We start from the raw sequence: 26,678 nt of genomic DNA on the forward strand, positions 1-26,678 counted from the left end.
GGGACTGGAAGAGGGAAATTGAGAAGTTTTTTGCAACAAAGAAATTTACTTCCTTTTTACAGTTTCTGTTCTAGCAAGCTAGCGTGTGCGTGCTCCAGGGTCGGAAACACCCAGGGAACCAGAAGATTTGAGGGGAGGGTGGTCACAGGGACCACTGAAGGTCCTCAGAACAGGAAGAAGGAAGAGGGGTTAACAGTCCAGATTCACAGTCTTGTCTAAACACGTCACAATGAAAAATTGGGAAAACGTCACACTTTAAAACTACAATATTTATTCTGCCACAAGAATTCACTGGATCCGTGATCAGTAGGTGGGGAAGATATACCCTTTCTAGCTCCCATTCTCAAAGTTCTAGTTCCCAGTTTCACAGCCTGGTGTTCATCTCTGAGCCTATCTACTCGTTTTCACTGGGCAGTCAAAACACTTTTGGAGCCATTCAGCTGGAATCCTTAGGCCGTCGGGAGAAGGTGAACGGAGATTCAGCTACCAAGGGCCATCATCGTTTCTTTGTACCACTATTTCCACCCCCCGATTTGCTGAAGCTCCTGCTCATGTGAGGAAAGTGCACGGTGGGGGTTCTTTCGGTAGGACCATACAATCCCAAATTCCTGGCGGTGGCTGACTTCCGCAGCGGTTTGACGCTGGGGAAAGGGCTGAAGATGGGTGCTTTCGGGTGGCTGCCCTGGGGAGGCTTGCTGGGGGCTCTGTTTTCACCGGGGGCCTCAGGCAGCTCTGGGAAGGGTGGTGGGCAGGGCTGGTGTGCCTTGGGCTCTGGGCCCACAGCTGCATCCCTCTGGCTCAGTTCCAAGGCTTCTAACTTCACCTGGACCTCAGATACGTCGGCATCGGCCTCCCCGAACACGGGCTCTGGGGACTGCCCTTCGATCGTCCGCCCTGTGCTGCTTCCGGAGCAGCTGCCCTCCCTTCCAGCGGCTGCCCCACTGGAGGAGGCCTCTGCTGCCCCCGGGCTGTTAGTCTTGCAGCCCTCATTCTGCTCCTCGATCAGCCCGACGGTGTCCCCACAGCCCAGCTGACTCCTGGTCCTCGTCATGGTCTTTTTGTGGACTCGGATGTGAGTCCGCCATGGGGAATTGAGCTTTGTCTTCAGGTCTTCGTAGGGCACAGGAGACATCTTGCCTCCCGTGTGACCGGGGATGTGGATGACGGCATTCTTGGCAGGTCTGTTTGACATTTTCATCTTCTTTCCTAAAAGAAGGTGGTTGATAACTGGAGAGTTGTTTACCTGAGACGGGAGAATGCTGGTCACTGGCCCTTTGTCTGAAAGAAATGGTGAAAGGTTGAATGAAACGTACCACAGAGAAACCAGCCATCACAGTCCAAGAATCACATAGAGCTTGTCCCCCAATCTCGCCCATGTATTTCCCAGATTTGGGCAGAGCCATGTGACTGAAGGTAACAAAAACTGAATCAACCTAGCCCGGCGGACCTGTCCCCTCCTCTTCAGAGAGAAGGAGACAGGAGACTGAGAGTACACAAGAAGCAGACTCATTGGCCCCTTGTTGCTAATTCATGGGCAGATGCCCTGTTTCTTCCCAAGAGTTTTTGCCTCCGAGAAACAACCTCAGAGGTCTTGTATCTAGAAAATCTTAGAAGACTTTTTAAAAATAAGTCAAACACTATGACCATTTGGATGATCAGCTGTTAGCTTCCGAGAGGTAGGAAAAGAACACACACCACGTATTATGAAGTGAGAGACGGCAGGATGAGAGAAGTGATTAGGAAGGTGGTAAAAACACAGTGAAGTCACTGCTCCCCGATGCCTGGTCCTAAGTATGAAAATCCATCCCTGTGTCCTCAATGGACTTTGAAAGCAAACTGAAGACTGGAGAGCACTAAAAGCTGTGTTCTCCTGGAGGGCACTGTCAGTAGTATTATTGTCCTCCTCCTCCCGTCGCTAAAACCAAGCCTCTCTTTCAGATGATGCTCAAACACACATGGCCCCAGGGAGAAGGCCCCACCATTGTCGTGTGAACGACCTTTGTCCTGATGTCCATGTCATCTGCTGAACTCACTTCTATGCTTCTCGACTATTGTCATCTACCTCTGGTCACACTCCAGTCCTTACTGAAGATGCTGACGACTGTCTCCTCTTTGCTCCATATCCTATTACCCACCCTCGGTCGCTTGACTGTTTCTCTGACTGACCCATCCGCACGCTTCCTTCTACCACCCCAATTCCATCCTAAACCTCATCACTCAGATCTACCTTCCCTGAAAAATATTTAACTCTCCTATTCTTCTCTTTGACTCTTCTAGCTCTCTCTCAATATAGCCATCAACGGTACTGGGCCAAAGAGACTTTGGGTCTTTGATCTTTCAACTTCCCATAACCCCTCATCTGTCTCTGGGTCACTCACACCCCTACAGGCTAGATGCGTGGCTGATCACTGGGACTGGTGCCTCACCAATAACCAGACATTCCCAACATCCCCATGCCTTTATGCCTGGCAAAATCCTAATCCTGGAGCCACAAATCACATTATCTTTTTTAAAAGTGGGGTGGGAGGTGGGATCACACAGACATGTGGACTGAAAGCCCTTCAGATTCATTAACTTCTTATTTTATTAGGTCCTCAAAGACACTGAACAATCCTTTTCTTTCCTTCTTCCATTCCATCCCATGACCTTTATCCAAATCTTCCTTACTTTCTCTACTCTCCCACCTAGTCCCCCGACTTACTCCCAAGCAAATGACTTTTCCTCCAATTGCTCCACAAAAACAGAAGCTATCAGATCCAAAAGGCCCTAACTTCCTGTCCTCCCTAACCTGGGAGGTTGGTGCCTCAACCACCATGCTCACCACCTTCCTTTACATCTCAGGAGCTGAGGTCAGGTGCAGCCTCTCCTGCCCACACTGCTGATCCCACCTTATGCCATCGCCTCTAAAAGCTTGCTACTCAAAGCGGGATCCCCACCCAGCAGTACTGGCATCACCCAGGAGCTTGCTGGAAATGCCCCACCCCAAACCTGCTGAAACAGATCCTTCATTTCTAACAGATCCCCAAGTGATTTACATGCACCCTGAAGTTTCAGAAGCAACGCTCTAGAACATTGCCTTTGAGCAACAATCTCTCCCTAAAAAGAACCATGTAAACTGTGATCTAGAGGAGTCAGCCAACTTTTCCTGAAAAGGACCTGATTCTAGGCAATTTTAGACACTGTAGTGTATAAGCAGTCATAGACAATATGTAAATAAATGGGCATGCCTGTGTTCTAATAAAACTTTATTTACAGAAACAGGCAGCTAGCAGGATTTGGCCTGTGGAGCATAGTTTACTGACCCCTGACTAGAGCTCAAGGCACTGGGCTGACCTAATAACCACTGGAAATACCAACTGTTCACCATCCCACCCAGAGATGTGTACGGTGCAGCTGAAAAAGGACGATACAAGGAATCAGAACACAGGGATCTAGCCCTGGCCTGACCACCCACCACAGCTACGTAACTCTGCGAAGCCTTCCTGAGACACCATTCCCTCATCTTTTAAAAGGACATAAGAATATCCATCCTTACCTTCCTCACAGATCTGCTTCAAAGACAAAATGAGGATACGCATGAGCCAATACTTTGAAAATTAAAGTGCTACCTTTGTTTCCTTTGCGCCTTCTTTCTTAAGGATTCAGGTTGAAGTGAGACTCTTTGGGAAGCAGTCCACTCCTCCCGCACAAGTGTAAGGTAAGTTCAGTTTTTGTGTAAGATCAGTCACACGCTCACACAAGCCTCTTAGAAACATGGCAATTTCCTATTTTGATTAATACTGGGCAGGCATCATAATCATTAGGATTTCACTTGGAACAAGACAAACCACTTCCCAAATCAGCATGTATTAAATAAAAAGCAGACTGTTCACTGGGATTTTTAGAATTAAAAAAAAAAGAGAAGAAGGCAGTTTGACAGTCCTTGGAAAAGAGCATTTCCAACTGTACTCCAATTACATTCTTCTCAGCAGACCCCCAAGACACTGCTAATCCATCAGTGAGGCACAGGGATAGTTTTTTTTTTTTTTTTCCTTTTTGTCTGACCATGACTACCGGTTATATTACTACCTACATGGCTGGTGGGTAGCTTCATGTACTAGCCCACAGAAGAATAGGTTCCAGAGGCAAGAGCTCCAAAATGTCTCAAGTCCAAGGACTGCTAGGCATTTGCAACATTTTCATCATTCGGCCACCCCTCTCCACAAGCACACAGAGTAAAGATGTGTTTACTACCATCAGCTGCCTGGTTCTTGGTACCTAAAAGGAACCCGTGGCCTTTTTCTTCTGCAGAGCCTGACAAAATAAAAAATGAGATGCCAAATGTGCTGTCCACTCAGGCCAGCCGTGTCTGTGGCTGCTGAGCCACAGCGAGCTGCCATGAGGAGGCCGTCCTCCGAGCACTCGTTCTTTCTTCCACAAGGTGACACAGACTTGAAATCGATTCCTAGAACCACATTACCTGCCCGGATGTACACCTGGTGGACCTGCTGCTGCTGCTTCTTCTTAATCCGAGAATACTGCTGCTTCAGCGCGTTGATATCCGTGGTCATGCGCTCCATCATCATGCTGTTGAAAGCCGCGTGGTACTCACTCCGACAGGAATTGATCGCTCCCGGACTCAGCTCCGCAATGTTGTTAGACCGCAGACTCTGCTCTTCATTCGGTTCTACTCCAGGGGAGAGTGATAAGGACATCGTGTCATGCGGGAGAAAGGGATTAATGAGCACAGGTGACACTATGCCCCAGGGTTCGAACCATCAATCAATCAATCAATCAATCAATCAATTTGCTACAATTTGTCTGATACGTGTTTTCCTTTGGCTCTGAAAATGGGTCTGCATTTTCTTATTCGCCTAACTGTGGATCTAAAACAAGCTGGGTGGGTTCACTGTTGGATTTTTATTACCACTTTGTTCATTACGTAGACCTAAGATCAACTGTTTCCACGTTAAGTCACTGCCATTTCCCACAATTCCCTCAGGGAAATGGAACTCCAGGTGTCTAAAGTGGGTTTAGAGATTTGCATGTAATTGTATGAGGACTTACAAGGAATTGATTACAGAGTTTAGTCAGTCATTAGAAGTGAGTTTTTCTTAAGTTAAAAATAGCAACACGTTCTATAAAATCATCAGAACTTCAGATCACTGCATCTCTAGCAACGAATGTTTTTTTTCATGTAAAAAACATTTCCTGCTGTCTACTCTATGTGTTTTGTCCGATGTGATTTCTCCTCCTATGATACCTACAACTAGTAGATTCATCTGAGATTACATCTAAGAAGCAGAAGTAAGTACAGTGTGAGGGCACACACACATATTGCACAAGCTTTTCTAGCACAATATAGAAAAGTGGACTGGGAACCAGCTTTTAAAAAATGATTAATGGGGGGGGGGGGCGCCTGGGTGGCTCAGTGGGTTAAGCCACTGCCTTCGGCCCACATCATGATCTCAGGGTCCTGGGATCGAGCCCCGCATCAGGCTCTCTGCTCAGCAGGGAGCCTGCTTCTTCCCCTCTCTCTCTGCTTGCTGCTCTGTCTACTTGTGATCTCTGTCTCTGTCAAATAAATAAATAAAATCATTTAAAAAATGATTAATGGGGCATTTCAATTATGTTAACATCTACTAAAAGTGTTATCCAGATAAAGCCTAAATATCAGATAAGCTTACTTACTTTTTCACAGAAAACACTTTTTTAAGGAGAAAAAAATTAAAACGGGCCTGCTAATCTGAACTTACTTAAAACTGACAAGAAAGGCTAATGATAAAACTTAAGAGAAAGTGATCCTATCATCCTGAAGCACATAACAGCTACCCAGACAGAAAAATAGAAGGGAAAAGCAGGGAGTGGGGGGGGGGGTACATACAGCCAGACTACAGCAATGCAGATGCAAAAATTTTGGAGTTAAAATACATACTGATTTCATGGCTACACACCAAAAGCTGAAATTCAGGTCACAGAGAGAAGGGGTGCAGGGCATGACAAAATCAAAGGACTCTTGCTGAGTTTAGGTGTTTTAAAAGCCATTTAAAGAGATGAGAGGAGAGGACATAGCAAAGACATACACGCAAAGTCACGCGAACCAAAACTATAAAGCAGGCTAAAACTCAAAACAAGCTAAGGCCTGGGGACCAGACTACCATGAAACAACCACAGGCAGAAGAAAACAGCCAAACAAAAAGAAACCTTCTAAACACAAATAACAAAAATGAGAAAATAGCCCCACGACTCTGAGAAGGCAGTAGGAAGCTAGCAGAGGTCAAAGAAAATGCAGAGGGCCTGCTAACTCTTGTCTCTGTCCTCTTTTGCAAGGAGAACAGTCTTCAAACTAGAAGACATAGAACAAATGTCCTAAAGGAGGAACCGCCACCCAAGATAGGAAAGAACACAGCGGGAGGATCACCAACTGCTTCCTAAGAGTTCATTCCATCCATGGTGTCCAGACCACAGGAAGTCCATTCTCCACAAGAAAAAAAACAAATGTAGCATAGCATCCAACTTAAAGGGGGACACCGCCAAACCGCAGGGCATTAAAAGGTGAATATACAGAATATTAAAAGTTCTAGAAGTCGTATCTTTTGAAAAACTCTGAACTGGGACGATAGGGAAGGATTTGGGGGACACGATGGCTGTTCTCAAAGATCTGATGAAATGTCCAACAGAAGAGGGAGTAGACTTGTTCTGTTTTGTTCAAAAGAATTATTAAAAGAACTGGTAGATGGAGATTATCTCTTCACAACTAGAAGTCATGGGCTGAGCACAGGATCCAGCAGAATGTCTTATGAGATAATGAGTTTCTAATCACTCAGATTCAAGTAGAGGCTATCCTAATGTTTCAGAGGACATTTCATTTCTATAGTGGAAAAGAAGCCAGTCTGTAGCAACTGAACTCAGATAGCATGTGGTACTAAGCATCTGTTCTATGCCAGGTTCTGAGCTAGGGAGCTAAGCATACCAAGTAGAATCAGATTAAGTGGGGGGCAAAACCCCTCAGAAAGAAAAAGAAAGATGTATGCAACACCTCACAGGGAGATCCTACTAAGTGATAAAGTAGGGATGCCTGGGTGGTTTAGACGGTTAAGGAACCAACTCTTGGATTTGGCTCCAGTGGTCATCTCAGGGTCATGAGATCGAGCCCTGCCTTGGGCTCCACAATCAGCACGGAGTCTGCTTGAGGATTCTGCCCTCGCCTGTGTGTGCACGCTTTCTCTCTCTCTCTTTCTCAAAAATAAATAAATCTTGGGGTACACCTGGGTGGCTCAGCGGGTTAAGCCTCTGCCTTGGGCTCAGGTCATGATCTCAGGGTCCTGGGATCGAGCCCCTCAGCAGGGAGTCTGCTTCCCCCTCTCTCTCTCTGCCTGCCTCTCTACCTACTTGTGATCTGTCAAATAAATAAATAAAATCTTTTTAAAAAAATCTTAAAATAAATAAATAAATCTTAAATAAAAGATAAAGTAACACAGAAGACACTTTTAATAAAGACGGGTAATCAGGCCAGGAAACAGCAGGCATTTATCCGACACAATAATAATACGTTTGCTATGGTGAACCAATACACAGAGATCACCTACACAGAAAGCCGCCTCTTTACCTTTGATCTGCTTTTGGTACTTCTGCAGTTCAGGCACCAGGAGCCCACTGAACGGCCCAAGACACCCCACTGCAGTAGCAATAGCATCTTCATCGTCTGGGTCGTTCTCCTCATCACTGTCTCTGACCTTCCCATGCCGTCTTGGAAAACAAAGAAGAAGAAGAAAAATACTCAAGGAAAATAGTGGTATTTTTAAAAAATAAATGATACAGTCACATGGCTTAAATGACATATACATGAGTTTTATATAGAAGTGGACATATAACTTATCTATAAAAAGTCTCCCTCCCCTCCCTGTCCAACTTCAGCCCCTGCCCCACCTAATTCCCAAAGGTGACCCTTGTGACTAATTTCTGATGTGTTCTTCAGTGTTGTTATGCATACGTAAGCCAATGTAACTATACAGTCTTATTGTTCTCTTTTTGAATAAATATCAGCATACTATCTACACTGTTGTGCACCTCACATCTATTTACCTAAAAATCTCTCCAGATTCACACGTAGAGCTTCCTCACCCTGTTTTTATCGCTGCATTAGATTGAATGCATGTGGCTCATGTTATGGGACCAGGCCACACACCTGAGTGGTCTCCACTCACATACTGTCTTTAAGCAATGCCGCTATAAATAACCCAATACATACTGGGTTTGGGCAGGTGTAAAAATATATTTGTGGGGTAAGTCATAAAGGTAGAATTCCTGGGTCAAAGGAAGTATGTACTAGTAATCTAGGGAAATACTGCCAAACTGCCTGCCACAAATCTTGTAATAATTAACCTCCAGCCAGCAATGTGCAAGAGTGTTTGCCTATAGCCTCATCAACAGAGTGCACATCAACCTTTTGAATGTTCATCAATCTGACAGATAAAAACAGAGTCTCAATCTAGCTTTAAGCTATATTTCTCTTAACACCAGTGATGTCATTCCTTATGTAAACTACCTATGCCCATTCTCTCATCATTTTTCAATTGGGTGTTCATTTTCTTATTGATTTCTAGGAGCTTTATATATGCAAGATATCAGTTACAAATATTTTTTCACAAACTTTTTTTAATTAATTTATTTACTTTAATAAACATATAATGTATTTTTATCTCCAGGGGTACAGGTCTGTGAATCGCCAGATTTACACATTTCACAGCACTCATCATAGCACATACCCTCCCCAATGTCCATATCCCCACCACCCTCTCCCATCCCCCCTCCCCCCAGCAACCCTCAGTCGGTTTTTTGAGATTGAGTCTTTTATGGTTTGTCTCCCTCCCGATCCCATCTTCTTTCATTTTATCTTTTCCTACCCCCCCAACCCCTCCATACCACATCTCCACTTCCTCATATCAGGGAGATCATATGATAGTGTCTTTCTCTGATTGACTTATTTCGCTAAGCATAATACCCTCTAGTTCCATCCACGTCATCGTAAATGGCAAGATTTCATTTCTTTTGATGGCTGCATAGTATTCCATTGTGTATATATACCACATCTTCTTTATCTAGTCATCTGTTGACGGACATCTAGGTTCTTTCCACAGTTTGGCTATTGTGGACATTACTGCTATAAACATTTGGGTGCACATGACCCTTCGGAGCACCACGTTTGTATCTTTAGGATATATACCCAGTAGTGCAATCGCTGGGTCATAGGGTAGCTCTATTTTCAGTTTTGTGAGAAACCTCCACACTATTTTCCAGAGTGGTTGCACCAGCTTGCATTCCCACCAGCAGTGTAGGAGGGTTCCCCTCTCTCCGCATCCTCGCCAGCATCTGTCATTTCTTGACTTGTTAATTTTAGCCATTCTGATTGGTGTGAGGTGGTATCTCATTGTGGTTTTGATTTGTATTTCCCTGATGCCGAGTGATGTGGAGCATTTTTTCATGTGTCTGTTGGCCATCTGGATGTCTTCTTTGCAGAAATGTCTGTTCATGTCCTCTGCCCACTTCTTGATTGGATTATTTGTTCTTTGGGTGTTGAGTTTGCTAAGCTCTTTATAGATTTTGGATACTAGCCCTTTCTCTGATATGTCGTCACAAACATTTTTTTGTGCCTGTTTATGGAGGTTTGTTTGGTTTGGTTCTGTTTTCAATCATGCAGAAAATTATTTTTAAAAGTACTTAACTTTTTCCCTGGTGTTTTTTAATCCATGATTAAGGTCTTCCCTTTCCAAAGAACTAAAGATATTTTCCCACATTTTCTTCTGTTAATTTTATTATTTCATTTTTTCCATTTAAATAAAAGTTTCACTATTGATTTGATATGCTAAGTTTTCAAACACTAAATTTCTATACATATATTTTTCAATGTCCGTCTTTACATTTCAAAATAGTTCATCTGTCTCTTCATGTACCTGTTCTATACTATTTTAATTATTAAAATGTTTAATATTTGATACTGTTAAATAAGTTTCTAAATATTCCCTTAGTTTATGCTTCAATCTTCTTTGGAAAGTACAGTTTTAAAAATCTCTCTCTTGAATGTCAATCAAAACCTTTGGGAAAGAGACATTCAGATTTTAAGCACCAAAATACTTCGGAGAAAAAAAAAATATATATATATATCTGGGAATTAACAAATACAAAGTTACAATAACACATTAAAGTACTAAGCCTCCCATCATGAAAACAAGAAGGGGGGGATAAAAAGACCTTACCCAGAAACAGAGGTGGGTTTAACTGTGGCTGGGAATGGTGTAATGTTGTAGGTGTACTTTTCCCTCAACTCCGCCAACTGTGGGAAAGGGAATGGGGCCATAGAGTAAACAGTCTGGAAAACAAAAGCAAAAATGCCAAATCTGGAACGGTGGCCTCAAACAACTCTTATCAATCCTGGGAAGACATTAGAGTTTTATGATTTGGATGTGAAGAAGTTGATTCTGCACCTTACCCAGCAGGTGGAGAGATTCTATTCAATACCTGCTTTAGAGAAAGCCAACAGTACTGATAAAGACAGGGGTGAGTTCTCAAATCAATCTGGCTGTCACTGGGCATTCCAAGTGGTGAACATGGGTGGCAGATGGGGGCAATCTGACTTCCCCCACGCCCAATGACAAGTGGGTTAATTCAGAAATTCACAGCTCCCTATTACTTTTTTTTTTTTTACTGAGGGCCCGAAATCACAACCCCTAGATGAAGACCCAAGCTGAGTTCAAGAGTCAGATGCTTAACCAACTGAGCCACCCAGGAGCCCCCTATTACTTCTTTAATAAAGTACCCATCGATAATATTCATACTAGTGCTTATTTTTCAAAGCTTTGTTTGATGATTTTATAGACATTTAATGTCAACCTTCTGGACAAAATTAAATCTAGTGGATGATCTCGTGATCAGCTGCCCACTTTCTCCAAAGATACCACCTTTTCAAATGCCCATGAATGAGTTCTAGGTGAAAATTGTTAGCTGTTATTTTTAAAGGAAAAAAAAAAAAAAAACAAGAAAAAAGTGACAGGGTGTAAAGCATAGGCTGCCAAAAATCTATAAATAAAAATGGGAAAAGCACCTGTGCTTCCTCCAGGATTCCAAAATTACATATCACTCTATCGGCAGGAGGAAAGTAGTCCTGTTTGCTTCCTTAATTGTATTAAAATTTAATTGCTCCAAACATATTACTTCAATCCTTCAAGCACATATTCACCAGAAAATGTGTATTAATCACAGTTTCATTTCTCCCAGGAAGCCATTAACCGAAAACTAACAATGTTATATGTCAACCATACCTCGATAATTTAAAAAAAGAAACCCATACCATTTGGATTCAACTTTAAAAGATGACGTTGTTAATGCTAGGAATTTCAAAATTCCTTATAAATGAAGTAAGACATCTCACTGAAGACAATTAGTAGGGCAACCAGCTAAAGATTCACTTGTGTTTTATTTTTGCCAGTCTTTATAAAAAGTTATCAAACTACTCCCTTCTCCAGCCTCATGAAGGAAGCTTGATAAGTAAGGAATGGGAAGTCCATCCTGCCCCGACTTCATCCCATCTTACCCCAGGGTAATTGGCCCGAGCTCCTAGAGATCTCCTTCAAGCTTCCACTCAGTTTCAGACACCTGAGCAAAAAGAAAACTGGCCCCACTGGTGTTTTCATTCTCTATTTTTGATCTTTCTTTCTCTATCCTTTACTTTCAGTTAGTCCTACATAGAAGACATCAATGCTCCTGAGACAAATGTGTTTATACTACTTCTTCTCATATGTTCACTCACGTATTTGAAGGTCTCACATCTGAAGGCAAGTTTATGCCAAGAATGCACACGACACATCACCACAGCCCTCAGAGTACCCGAGAAGCTCTAAGTTCCCAACTTCGTAAATCAGAGGTTTACAACAGATTCCAAGGAAGGTATGTTACAAGTCGCCTTACAGCCAAATATGGTACGCTAATAGGATCTTAGGGCTAGAAAGGAATGTAAACATAATTTCGCTAAACCTCCTTCTGCAACAGAGATTCCCTCCAGAACATCTCCTATAACAGATGGTCACAAAGGCACTGCTTACACACTCCCAATTACGGGCACACATTGTTTTGCAGAGCAGACGGTTACAATTTTTGACAGCCCTCATTAATCAGACATGATCCTTCTTTTGGACAAGCATCCACATTCTTTGTCATTTCCACACCATCACTGATGGGAATAACCGAATAGTCCAGGAGCAACTGGGTGGCTCAACTTGTTGAGTGTCTGACTCTTGGTTTCAGCTCAGGTCATGAAATCGGTGTCCTAGGATCAAGCCCCATGTTGGACTCTGTGCTCCCAGGGAATTTGCTTGGGATTTTCTCTCTCCCTTTCTTTCTGCCCCTCCCCACCTCTCTCTCATGTGCGTGTTCTCTCTTTCTCTCTCTCAAACAAATAAATAAATCTTTAAAAAAGGGATGAACAGTCCAAGGGCAGATCCCATGTGATGGCACTGGAGCGCCCCCGACAGGTAACAATCGTTACTGACAAGCACTTCCACATATGTTTTCCCAAGCACCTAGAGACCCTTCTAACAAAAGCACCTAATTTTTCTCTCTGTTGCCCTCAAGGAAGTCATGAGAGACTTCGTCAAACGTCTTACTGAAATCCATATATACAATTTCACCGGCATCCCCCCAATCTCTTTTCCAGACACTATCAATTTTTTTAAAAACCAGCCATTGCTAATAAAATTAAAAAATTAAAAAAGAGCGATGTGATTTACAGAAGGAAAAAAACGAGCAGATTATTCTGTGTGTGGCATTGAGAACTGAAAGAACGGAGGAAGACCACCAGGGAGAATCCTTCCACGTCTTTAGCTCGAAAATAAAGACCTTATACACAGTCCACATTTTTCATCTGGAGCCATTTCAGGTTTGCTGGCAGATTTATGGCCCACCATAATTGGATCCCAGCCACTGAATTAGTTTTTTTTTTTTTAAAGAGTGAATACAGGAAAAAGGGTGCCTTGAAATGACATTCACCATTTCTCTCTGTAACACCCTATGATGCCAAAGAAAACCAACAAGTCAATTTATGATCCAAACTATGGACGTGCACTTAAACCGGCATTTATATTTAGATACTGCTGGGAAAAAAATTTCTATGTCTTTTTTCATGACTGACATGCTTTACAAAAAAGCCTAAAAAAAAATAAGTTGTACAAAATTAAGCTCAGTTCATCTCCACCCAGATGTTTTCCTCAGCAGAAGAAAAGCCACTAAAATGGCTTCTAATCAGTCAAACCACAGCCTGCATTTTTTCCCCTGAGGATTCTCTGAAAGCAGGGGAATGAGGTAGTTCTCTTTTCTCCTAATTCCCAAGATTGGACATTTCTGTAGGACAAAGAGGGTGTATGTCAACATAGCTCTCCTTTGTTCTGGCAATGTTTAAGGGAAATAAAATGTTGCTTTATTTTTCTAAAGGGGAGTCCCGCTTTGAGAACGACATGGTTTGACTAATGCGGAAGCTGTGTGCTGGGCAGTAGGGGAAAAGCACCAGGCCAGGAGTGGAGGACTTGGCTCCCGACAGCCAAGGGAACTGGCCACACACTCACTCTCTGTCAAGTGAGAGGATTAGGGTAGTTGATATTTAAGCTTCTTTTGTTTTTCTTTGAAGATTTTTATTCACTTATTTGAGAGAGCGAGAGAAAGAGTGCAGGAGCAGAGAGGGCTGGGTAGGAACAGAGCTCTGACCAGTGCAGAAGGTTCTGGCCGTGAAGTAGTGGGAACACCTTGCATAGGTAAGGCCTGGGCAGTCAGAATGGGCCTCCGACACAACCTGTCTCCAAACAAACCCATCTTCCTCCCCCCATACACTTATGCTCACCTTCCTAAGCCAGAGACTTTTCGGTTGCCTTTGTTTCCCCATTTCTTCTTCCCTCACCGCATATCCATCTTCTATGGCCAAGTCCTATCAATTTCGCCTTCTAAGTATCGTCCCTGTTCCATCCTTGTTTCTACCTGTCACTGCCTCTCACAAGCTCCTGCTGTCAGACTTGACCCCTCAAGTCCGCCCTTCACAATGCTGCCCCCGCCCGTATCTGGCAGAAGTCACAACTCAGATCATCTTCCTTCTCTCCTGAGGACCTTTCAGGTCTTCTTTTTCCCTTTCCAAAGGCTCCACAGAAACCCTGGAATTCCAGCAAGCACAATTTCACAACCGCTGACCTAAAAGGTCAAGTCCAATCCTTACCACGGGCTGTGGTCTTCCATACCCACCCCCACTGCCAAACTCCTCGTAGTTTCCTTCACACACCACCAAGTTTTCCAGTGGCTATGACTTTGTGCATGCCACTCCCTCAACCATGAGTCCCCTTCCTGCTCTGCTCTGTACCACTGCCCTCGACATATACACACACACACACACACACACATACACACACACACTCTCACATGTGCAGACACCCAGGCGGCAGTGTGGACAATCACTCTGGCAGCAAAATGCCAACTGTATTAGAGCTGAGGGAATCTAGAAGGAGGGCCACCATCTGTGAGTGTTGTTTAATCCAACAAACATTTATTGAAAAAGAAAAGGCAGGAAACTAATCACAGACTCTAGGTGTTTGCTAAATGAAGTAATAAATTTATTGAGCCGCTCTAGTAAAAGGCAAAGTGCTAAATGTTTATGAGCAAAGCACAATCCCTATCCTCCAGGAGCTTAAAAATATCACCTAGGAAAGAAGATGGTCCTCAGTCAAGGTCGAATATGATGAATGCTCATGAGAGATGTACAAAGAAAATGCCGCAGTGGTCCAAAGAAATGGGAGATGCTTTTCTTTTTTGGGTGGGAGATGATTTTCGTTGAGACTTTCAGAGAATGTTCCACAAAGGAAATGGTATCTGACCTTTTCAGGAGGAGGCAGGCCTTGAACGTGTGGAGGTAGAAGGGAAAGACTGAGCAGCGGGGCGGGACACAGGGACAGAGGAGGCATATTCCCAGGGATTTCAGGGAGCACAGAAGACAGCTTGACTTGACTAGAGTAAGTCAAGGGTACAAAACACAAAAGCTGTGGCTGAAAAGATAGGTTAATGCTGGTCAAGAGTACTGATGCTAAAGCTGTAAAGTCCTGCTTCATTTTGTAGGCAGGACATGGAAGTAGCCACTGAAGTTGCACGAGTGAGGGAGAAGGGATGGTACCCCAACGTCCTGCCTTGGGCATATGATTCTGGCAGTTCTGTGGAACATGGAGGATCTCATACATGGAAAATGCCAAGCGTGGACCTCACACACAGAGCCATGTTCAATAAAAGTACTTCCCTCTGAGAGAGAATGAGCGATGATGCAGCCATGGCCCTGGCATATGTGAGGAGAGTCAGGATCAGAGCATCGAGGTCAGCCTCAGACAGAACCCTTCCTCCTCTGAGACAGGAGAAAAGGAAGAAGAGATGAGAATGCAAAGGAAAGTTGAAACAAAAACTATAAATGTTCAGGGAAGTTCTGTCGGGTGGTCACCATTATCAATGAGTCAGGCAGCTGTCTGCTAAACATCAGGGATTCTGAGGAGCTGGAGATGCCAGGAAATGAACAAAGGAAGAGAAACGCCCCACTTCTCCAGCCCTAAGTCAGGGTCTGAGTCTTCGGTTTCCAATCTGTTGACGGGGCGCAGCACCCAAACATGACCTCATGCATGGAACCCAGCATACGAGTACAAACTGAAACCCAGAAAAAGGAGAGAGAAATCACAGAGAAAGAAGGAAATAAAGCCAACGACAACCTTGGATAAGACCCACGGTTGGTCGGTGGGCAGAAGGAACAACCAGAAAGAGAAGCAGCAGTCGGAAGCGTCAGAGGAAAATAAGGGTAAAATTATATTATACAACCTAATGCAAGAGAGAATATTAACAATGTTGCTGTGATTTCTATACTATCAATTTTAATGCCTTCGTCAATATGATACTGAGATATAATAACATGCCAGAAAACAACAAAACCCTTCAAGTCTTTCACATTAAAACTTATGATTAATACATAGACCTCAGAGTCCTGGGATTGAGCCCTGCACCGGACTTCCTGCTCCCTCTCCCTCTGCACTGCAACCCCTGCCCCCCCACTGTGCTCTCTCTCAACCTCTCAAATAAATAAAATCTTTTAAAAAAAATACATAATGACATGAGTAGAAAATATGGATAAAACAAAAAAACTAATATGCTGATTAGAATAATCTCCTTTTTATCCAATAATCTCCTTTTTATCCTCAACAATTTCTTCCCCAAAATCCTTATGTTGCCCCACAAGTCTCCTTTTAAAAGGTTAAAAATCAGATTCAGCAGTGCCTGAGTGGCTCAGTCTGTTGAGCCTCCTACTCTTGATTTCAGCCCAGGTCATGAGAGGTCATGATATCAGGGTCCTGAGATCGAGCCCCACAGCAGGCTCTCTGCCCAGTGGGGAGTCTATTTGAGGATGCCCTACCTCTGCCCCCTCTCTACTCACATACTCTCTTTCTCTCAAAGATAAATAAATCTTTTTTTTTAAGATTTTATTTGTTTATTTGACAGAGAGAGAGATCACAAGTAGGCAGAGAGGCAGGCAGAGAGAGAGGGGCAAGCAGGTTCCCTGCTGAGCAGAGAGCCCGATGCGGGGCTCGTTCCCAGGACCCTGAGATCATGACTTGAGCCAAAGGCAGAGGCTTCACCCACTGAGCCACCCAGGCACCCCTCAAAGATAAATAAATCTAAAAAAAAATCAGATTTGGAAGTTTTGGGGTTTTGGGGGGGTTTTGGAGGTTGGACTCTTAGGCAACACAGCTTGAATGGAAGCATAATAAATACCCATTTTTCCTTTCTTCCTTCCTCTTGTGACAGATTTTGATCAAATTATATATAGACTCTTGGTCAAGTGAAAAACAATCTGAGGGCTGGCCAAACATATTTCCCTGGGTTCCTTGAGGTTGGGCCATGCTGCCCACTCACCTGCATGAGTTCATGGCTTTCCAGAAGGTCATTCTCTAGCATCTCCTGGGTAAGGCGCCCCATGGTGCTGTAGAATTCATCTGCTGTCTCACAGCATTCTATCTGCCTAGATAAAGAAAGGAGAGCAGAAGAAAATGTTTAGGCCCCCCTGTTGTTGTTTATCAGGTATATACTGCAGGTACAAAACAAGGTATTGCCTCTTGCCATCAAAGTGAGTAGTCAACAAAAATCACAATCCTAGACACTTGCCCATGCCTTGGATACAGTTTGCATGTCCCGGCTTGCAATTCTCTGCTATTTCCAAATTAACCCATTTTTGCTGATTTTTTTTTTTTTATAAATCAAAATCCTGGTACACAGTCTGCAAAAAAAACACCAAAGGCAGCTTAGAGGTACTTATTAGAGGATGAGCTCCTATCTTTCGTTTCTGCTTGCCAGCCTCACAGCCCCACCCGCGGCATCTTGCTTATTTTCATGTGACACGTTCTACACAACACACCCACCACCAGTCAGAACTAATAACCACAAAATTGGGCCCCGAAGAACAATTACCCCCCTGTAGGGAATCTGGGGCCACGATGGTGCTATCACCGATAGACTGAAACCAAACCGCAGTAGAAGTGAAAGATGAAAAATACAAGAACAAGAACAAGAACTTTTCTGCACATTTCACCATCCCCAGGACACTTTCACAGACAGAAATTTTTCGGTTCTTCTCTAGGTACTGTAGCCAGCTGGCCATTACACCGTGCTTCTTGCATTTGGTTCTACATGTAAATAAAGAAATCTGTCACCTGGCAACCTTTAAGGCAGATTAGACTTTCATCCTTCTGGGGGGGGGGGGGGCGCGCGGGAAGGAAGAGTCTCAAGCAAAGAGCACCATGAGCAGCTCTTCCTGCCTGCGGGTCCTGTGGCCGTGCTTTACTGAAACCACCTTTTTGGCACGGATAAATAAATATCAAATAATAAAGCAAAAACACTGTGCATATGTTTTACCTATTACCACGTTTTCTGTACAGTAGGATAATTGTATTTGCCCCCCCCCCCAATCTATAAGACATAAACTAAGGTCAGGGAATTTCCACGGGGCCATCCCAAAAAAACCATGATGATGGAAAAACTGCAGGTGCTCGAGTGCGCTCTTCAGTCCCCTTGCCATTAAGTGAAATAGCCTGTTGAAGTGTTATTGCAAAACTCCAGAGTAGCGTGTGGGCATAATTGAAAAAGTGGTTAAGTGTACCCTGGAGGGTGAGGAAAGGAAATAATGCTTCAGAAGAGTTCTGAAAAATATACTCCAGGCTGACAAGGAAGAAAAAGCTTTCCAAAGACATGGATGCAGGAGACGGCAGGCCCTTTCCAGGCTGTGGAAGGAGCTCCATGCGACCAAAGGTGGCCAGGTGGCCTGCATGGCCAGAGGGTGATGGAGAGAGCGAGGGTACAGAGCTGCAGACAGCAGATGGCAATGGCGTCACGTGCCTGCTGAGGCTCTTCGGGGCAAGAGTCACTGAAAGGCACTTCCCAGGGAGTGTGGGAACAGATGTGCCCTCGGCAATGTTGGCTGGAGGTTGCATGGCAAGTGTAGGGTATGATGGGAAGACCAGGGAGGAAACATGGCGCTAGGCCAGGATGACGTACGAGGGAGCAAGGCAACGCAGGGGGTCAGAGGAGAAAGGATACTTGAGAGACACCAGGGAAGTTGTGCTCAGGGTCCACAGCTTACGGATTCCCAAAGTACCCCGTGATGTGAGTGAAAAGAAGAAATGCCAAGTTGCAGGAGGAAGGGGAATGGAGAGGTCCCACGGAGCTGTTGTTCATGATTTTTCCAGCAGAAAGTTTGTGGGGAGGAATACAGGCGCTAGAGTCCGAAAGATCCAGGATTAAGTCCCAGCTCTGTGGCTGATGAGCTATGGGACCATGAGCAAGTTAATTCACCCTCTGGGGTAGCTTTCCCACTTGGAAAGGCAGGAGAAGAATCCTACCTACTTTCTGGGGTTATGCAGAGAACCAAATGAGACCAGGCATTTAAGCTGCCTGACGTCATGACAGCACTGTAGGCTCTTGGTGACATGTGCTGGCTGCCCTTCCTTTCATTTAATAAGTGGCATGCTCAAAAAAATGTAGAAGTGCAGTGAGCAAAGACACTGAAACATTTAAAGTACCACCAGTGTCATTCCTCTATCCCCTAAACTTCATAAACAATACCGGTTTATTGTCAGTAGATTCATGTTAGTAAAAGTGCAGATTCTAGGGGCATGCGGCTGGCTCAGTCGGGGGCAGAACATGTGACTCTGCATCTCAGGGTTGTGGGTTCGAGCCCCACATTAGTTGTAGAGTTTATGTAAAAATAAAATCTTAAAAAAAAAAAAAGTGCAGATCCTGGAGCCAGGATATCTGGGTTCAAAATCAGGCCCTACCACTTACTGAGTGACCTTGGGCAATTCACTTAACTTCTCTGTGGCTAAGTTCCCACATCTGTAAGATGGGGGTGAGAATAGTACCTACGTCATAAAATGATGGTGAGTACTAAACGAGCTAGTTTCACCTCTACAGTGCTTCGAGAAATGCTGGTCCACACCATGACTTCCCTGGGAAGACCAGACAAATTCTGATCCTACGGGTAATGGATAGGGGGGGAATAAAACCAGAATCTCTTCTTTTCCTCCTGCCCCATAACTAAGAACGAGCACAAAGGTGACTTTAACGGACTCAGCCTCAGTAAAGTGCTACACTGTTTTAATTCCATAAACTAGTTACCCGGTAACTGGACTATCCCACCCACAGACACTGTCAAAGTTCAAGGAGCTACGGCATAGAGTAGGTTGGAAATGTAGTACTGCAGAAAGATCTAGATATTGAGGGAAAATGAAAACATAAGTAAACAGCACTCCAAATCCCCAGCAGACTCATTTATTTGCCCAGCTGAGCAGCAGTATACCAAAAATCAAAAGCAAAGGAGATGGCTATGTGCTGTTTCCAAATAGTTCTACACAATAATGATCTTTCTAAATCCCTGAATTGATAGTTGGTGGATCTTTCTTGCAAAAAATGGGAAATACTGCAAGTCTCCAAGGAAACAACTTAACATAAATAGAAGGCTGGTTAAAAGGTTTTTGAAACAAAACACTGGCAGTGATTTATTAGTTTTCTGACATGTTGTCTATGAGTACTCACTCAAGTCATTTAAAACTCTAGGAAACAAACATTAAAAACTTCTCTGCATCTTAACTATAACAATTTCATCCTAATGTCCCTTCCATTACCCAAAAGGTAGAATTTTAACATAATAGTCATAATATATTAGAGATGGGTGAAAATACCCTCCTTTTCACAGTCCCGCTACTGGTAACAAATACAAGTAACATCTATGTGGTACTATATTTGGTAGTAACAGATTTCATCACAGAATTAAATCCTGATGAAAAACAAGAGGTTCCATGTGTTCTACTATTTTTTTTTTTTTTAAGTAGGATCCACACCCAAAATAGGGCTTGAACTCTCGACCCTGCGATCAAGAGTCACATGCTCTACTGAATGAGCCAGCCAGGTGCCCTCTGTGTGATCTACTGTTGACTATGTACTAAGCACCAGAGAGACCCTATACATATTAACTCATTTAATTTTATTATCGCCCTGAAGGGCAGAACTAAATAAATACTAAGGACTTAAACAGCATCCAAATCATGAATGTTAACCAACAAACCTAACTACTCCTCTCCCCATCTTCCTCTTCCATCTCAGCTCTCTCCCTCCCTCTCTCCCCCTCCCTCCCTCAACTAGAGTCCAGGGAGAGGGTGCAGAGTAAACCAGCCAGGACACTAGCACTGAAGTGGAGATCTACAGACCTGGAAAAGCCTGCCCCCCCTCCCCAACATAGATTCTATTTGCCCCCCAATAATCAAGAATCAGCCAACTTAGATTTCAGAAGGCTAAAGCAATTCAACGAAGTTCCCAACTTTCTCTTTTGCTCCTACTTAAATATAGATGCTTTTCACATTACAGCACAAAATTGCTTAAAGCCCCCCACACCACAGAACAAAACAGAATGCGGAAATCACTTACTCTCCCAGTTTTGCCCAGATGGCCAACGACACTCTCAAGATGATTTCCGAACCTTCAAAGAAGACTGAATCCCAGATCTTTAAGACCGTATGGTTAGGGAGGCACGTAGCGAAGAGAGTCAGAAACCACTGCATCGTGAAGACATTCGTGAGTGGGGGCTCATAGCCACCTGAAATAAAACAAATATTCTGTGTTTCTTCAGAATTGATGCAAGATATAAATTTGCCTTGTTCAATCATCCACATCCACCAAATATGTTACATTTCCTGACTGATTTCTTTTAGATCTCTACATTTTGGTTCTTTCCTTCCTTGTCTCCTTCCTTTTTTTGGAAGAACACAGGTGTGTTTGACCAAAAAATCTCGATAAGGGATTTTCACAAATTTTTTAAGATATTTCAAAAATCTTTTTTTTAAAGATTTTATTTATTTAGTTATATGACAGAGCGAGAAAGAGAGCACAAGCAAGGGGAATGACAGGCAGAGGGAGAGAGGGAAGCAGGCTCCCCGCTAAGCAGGGAGCCCAACGCAGGGCTCAATCTCAGGACCCTGGGATCATGACCTGAGCCAAAAGCAGATGCTTAGCTGACTGAGCCACCCAGGTCCCCCGATATTTCAGAAATCTTAACCTAAAACTTAATTTGGCTCTACCTATTTTGGGGTATTGAAAATTAAGGAGAATGCTCTCCTCACCAAAAACAGGATAAAAAGAAAGGATTTTAGCCTCTTAAAAGTAGAATCCAATTTTCAAAACCTCATAAAGCCCACTTTTATTCAAGGGCTGCTGATAAAAACATGGCTCTTTATGAAATTACTTGTCTACTTCTTAAATTATGCATAGCTCTCAGACCACAGTGGAATTAAACTGGAAATCATAACAGAAAGAGAGCTGGAAAAGCTCAGAGTATTTGCAGATTAAACAACATGAAATTTTAAAAATATTGTGAATTAAACAATCCACACAGCTCACACTGAAGTTTCTGAATTTACCAAAAACACAGAGCTCCCTCCTACTTCCTGTGATGGCATTAATTATGTATTTTATGAAACGTAAAAATGTAGGTATTTAAACTGATTCTCCCTCCAAATTAGGCTACACATTTACCCAAGCATAAGCCAAACAAGGTCTGTTTTCCTGCACTCATTTTCTCTCTTCTTCTGCAAAAACAAAGGAGCATCATGGTTCAGAAAATTAGAATCTGAGGGCAGCACTTATGGGCAAGTTCAGGACATTTAGAGGCAAAGGTGAACCCAGGAAAGCATGTCTGACATCAGACAGGCAAGGCAGTCTATCGGACGTATTAGGACACCCCAGAGGTGTGCAAGGGCACTGCACAGCCAAATTAAAGATTATTCAGGTGGCTGAGAAGGAAATGCTGAGAGACAGCCAGGCATCACTAAAATGTCCAGTGTCTTGTAATCACAAATTAGGTCCTCACATCCTTTCATATTTTCCCAGATTTCAATGCACGGGTGCAGAACTGGAAACCATTTCCAGGAAACACAACGAACTCCATTATTCTTTCTGGGACCCCTGCACAGAGCCAGGCAAGTGCAGGCAGCGGGTACAACCACAGCCTCGAGCTCGGGCGCCTCAGCAAGCGGGACGATGCCCACCAGACAGCGGCAACTCGGGGCCTCCCGCTTGCTGAGCAGAGGCTTCACCCCTCCCTCGACCCAGGGCCTCCCCCCCTGCAGAGCTCCGAAGCTTACCTGGAGGTCCGGGGAGCCCTTCTCCAGAAAGAGCAGACCCATTCATCTCTAGCAAACCTAAATATCCCTAGCACGGATAGATAAAAGGAGCACTGAACATCTGAACCCAAAAGACTGTTGGTTTATCTCCTAAAACTTAAGGGGGATGCATATTTGACTATCCACAGGCTCTATGGTTCAGGCAAAAGCACAATCTGTGTGAAATCATACAGTCGCTCAGCTTTAAAGAATTCCTATAGGTTGGTACGAGCTGAGAGCAGCTGAACTAGATGGTAAGACAGACTCTCCATCCAGGGAGTAACGTATCCTGTTAGGTGTCCATCCAGGACTGGTAAAGTACTCGGTTCTTGACGGACTTCCTAACCGGGACCAGTCAGAGGTTCAACACGGGGCCCTATGATTTTTTTCAGTTGTGTTTTTGTTCTCTAACCATCTATTTCATTGCACCAAACGTTCATGAACAGAAATACCTGAAGACAAGTATTTCTGCGCAAGGTCTAGGCTCAGGGGGGACAGTGGAATCGGGGAAGTGAAATATTTCCAGGGGTGTAACAGAGCCGAGTCATCACTACCTCCACTTTCCTTGTTTGCGGTTCTCTGAAGAGTGTCCAGGTGCTGAGATAACTCGGGGAGCTTCAGGCTCAAGAGATCCCTGAAGACAGCCATGTCCACGGACAGAGCCCGGAGGTTATTGACAAAATAGCTTTCAGGAAGTACCTTATCAATAAGGTAAATCATAATCTGAAGAAAAAGATAAAGAATAAGATCGCTTCCTAAACACTGAGATCCCAGCATGTCCCAAATAAAAGGAACGTATTAAAAAAATGCAGTTAGCCAAAGCACACCATCATTCCAACGTGTCAATACTGAATGTTCTGGACTTCCGTGGCTCATCTCCGTGCTGGGTGAGGAGCGAGAGGCATAATTATTAAAGGAACTCAGACCCACAGTCCACTGCTGTCTAAAGTTTCTAGATGGGCCACCAGACCTGAGTTTAGCGCCTAAGGAGCTGTGCTGGTACAAGGCTCAGCCTCACCCAGTGATGGAGCACGAGCTCCATCTGCAGCGAGCAGCCATCCCATACTGGCTCCCTGGTGGCAGCACAGTTTCACAACCTTCATATGAGAACCAAGAGCTGAACCATCATAAACCTCACCCCACCCCGCCCCAAATGAAAGCAAGTCTAGAGAGGCACTTAGCACCAACCCGGTTATTGGAACTGAGAGTGGCTTTCCGTCCACTTTCCTCTCCCAGGACAAGGCAACAAAGGTTTTGTTTGAACATGTGGTACTTTCAAAATCTGGATTTCTTTCTGTGGTACTTTCAAAATCTGGATTTCTTTCTGTGGTACTTTCAAAATCTGGATTTCTTTCATAAGATTATCTCACAAGTTCTTCAAATTACTATTTTCATTCTTACTTTTCTATTTGTGTTACCTTTGCTAAGATGTCAAGAACCACTAGAATGACCCAGCAAAACACACGAGTTCTGTGTGTCAATCTCTGGCCCTTACTCTGTCAGCTCGTATCCTCTGCTGTCCTCCTCCTCCCTAGAAGACCACTCACTCCCCAGAGTACAGGAAAAACAAAATTAAGAATAAAATAATAGCTGGCCCTATATCATGGTCTCACATTTTTAATTTTCAGTCTAACACAAAACTCTATTTCCCAAGAAAATGATCTCCCAGACCTGACAAGGGCCCACCTTTCCCTCATCTCTGGCTTCCAATTTCTACTTTTTAAGGTCATTGTGTTGACTAAGCCAATAAGGGCTGGGCCATTCTCTCGAGAGAGTCCCTCTGAGACCTTTATTACAGAGGGAGCTGAGCAATAAAAGGAGAACAGTAGATTCAATCTGTGTGGAGGAAGGAGGTCCTGGAGGGACTGGGGCCAGCTGATGAGGGGGTGCAGATGTCCAGCAGAGAAGACTGCCCTCTCTGAGTAAGGAGAAGAGGGATGGACAGGCTCACAAAGGCAATATTTAAAGGTAATGGTCTATTATGGCACTTTTTATCTAAGGATATAATACTGAGAGAGATACTTCAGCTTTTCTGAAGAAATGATGATCTCTCAAGATTACATGAAACAAGAAAAACAAAAATTTTCAGTTATCATAGTAATTCCTGTGACACACTGAAATTCTCTGTCCAAAGGTATCTCAAAGTCTCACATAGGGCATCAGAGACAGCCGTGTGTTGTGCTAGGTAGGTCACTCCACCCACTGATACATTTTGAAGACCACACATTAGATCTTTTTTTTTAAGATTTTATTTATTTATTTGACAGAGAGAGATCACAAGTAGGCAGAGAGGCAGGCAGAGAGATGGGGAAGCAGGTTCCCCACCGAGCAGAGAGCCCGATGCGGGGCTCGATCCCAGGACCCTGAAATCATGACCTGAGCCGAAGGCAGAGGCTTTAACCCACTGAGCCACCCAGGCGTCCTCACGCATTAGATCTTTAAAAAAATTCAGATAAATAATGGCAATAGAGCAAAAATAGTGTCTCCAGTAAATGGTGCTGGACCAATTGGACATCCACATGCCAAAAACTAAATCTAGACACAAACGTTACACCTTTCACCAAAAAAGGACTCAAGAGAGAATGCAGACCTAAATGTAAAATGCAAAACTATAAATCTCTTAGAAGATAACATAGCCTAGATGGCCTTGGGTATGGTTATGACTTTTTAGATGCAAGAGCAAGGACACAATCCATGAAAGAAACCATTGGTAAGCTAGATTACTTCAAAATTTAAAACTTCAATTTTGTGAAAGAGAAAGTCAAGAAAATGAAGGGACATGCCACAGATTGGGAGAAAATATTTGTCAAAGACATATCTGATAAGACTGTTATCCAAAATATACAAAGAATTCTTAAAACTCCAAATAAAATAATGTGACTAAAAATGGACCAAACAAGTACTTTGCCAAAGATGCATTCAGATGAGATATAAGGAAAAAAAAAAAAAAAGATGGGATATAAGCATATGAAAGAATGCTTCACATCATATCTCATCAGGGAAATTCAAATTAAAACAGGATACCACGGCACATAACTGTTAGAATAGCCAAAATCCAAGGGCGCCTGGGTGGCTCAATGGGTTAAGCCTCTGCCTTCAGCTCAGGTCATGATCCCAGGGTCCTGGGATCGAGCCCCGCATTGGGCTCTCTGCTCGGTGGGGAGCCTGCTTCCCCCTCTCTCTGCCTGCCTCTCTGCCTACTTGTGATCTCTCTCTCTGTCAAATAAATAAAATCTTTTAAAAAAGAAAGAAAGAAAGAAAGAAAGAAAGAAAGAAAGAAAGAAAGAAAGAAAGAAAGAAAGAAAAGAACAGAACAGCCAAAATCTGGAATGCACACAACGCCCGATGTTGACAAGGACGTGGCGCAACAGGAACCTCACGCATTGCTGGTGGGCATGCAAAACTCTACAGCCACTTGGGAAGACAGTTTGGTGGTTTCTCACAAAACTAAATATATTCTCACCATCTGATCCATCGACCGCACTCATTGGTATTTACCCAAAGGAGCTGAAAACTCATGTCCATACAAAAACTTGTGCACAGATGTTTATAGCAGCTTTATTCATATTTGCTGAAACTTGGAAGCAGCAGAGACGTCCTTCAGTAGGTGCACGGATAAACCGTGCACACCCAGACAGTGGAGTATTATTCAGCACTAAAAATAAATGAGCCACCAAGCTACGAAAAGACATGAAGGAACCTTACATGCTTATTGCAAAGTGAAAGAAGCCAATCTTAAAAGGCTACGTACTGTATGATTCCAACTATATGACATCGGGATAGAGCAAGAGATCATAAAAAGATCAGTGGCTGTGGGGAGCAGGGCGTGGGGGTAGGGAGGAACGGCAGGGGGATAACCAGACAGAGCACAGAGGATTGTCAGGGCAGTAAACACACTCTGGATGAATTTTTTTTTTTTTTAAAGATCTTATTTATTTGACA

General features: G+C 43.6%; 1 protein-coding gene across 2 annotated transcripts in view; it reads right to left on the reverse strand.

The window, feature by feature from the left end:
- Nucleotides 1-255: 255 nt before the first annotated feature.
- Nucleotides 256-26,678, reverse strand: part of TBC1D30 (TBC1 domain family member 30) — a gene marked incomplete at its 5' end in the record, with an annotated part of 37,440 nt that continues 11,017 nt past the window's right edge. The window contains 8 exons of one of the 2 annotated variants that reach the window (XM_080811585.1): nt 256-1,278; nt 4,234-4,293; nt 4,460-4,666; nt 7,589-7,728; nt 10,236-10,348; nt 16,948-17,053; nt 21,007-21,175; nt 23,291-23,459. In XM_080811585.1, the coding sequence (XP_080667711.1) occupies nt 497-1,278; nt 4,234-4,293; nt 4,460-4,666; nt 7,589-7,728; nt 10,236-10,348; nt 16,948-17,053; nt 21,007-21,175; nt 23,291-23,459 (1,746 nt within the window). In that variant the 3' untranslated portion in view covers nt 256-496. The remainder of the gene's footprint in view (nt 1,279-4,233; nt 4,294-4,459; nt 4,667-7,588; nt 7,729-10,235; nt 10,349-16,947; nt 17,054-21,006; nt 21,176-23,290; nt 23,460-26,678) is intronic. The other variant, XM_080811586.1, reaches the window with a different exon arrangement.

The sequence above is a fragment of the Martes martes genome (assembly GCF_963455335.1).
Source record: "Martes martes genome assembly, chromosome: 8".
In the NCBI taxonomy this organism is placed as follows: Eukaryota; Metazoa; Chordata; class Mammalia; order Carnivora; family Mustelidae; genus Martes; species Martes martes.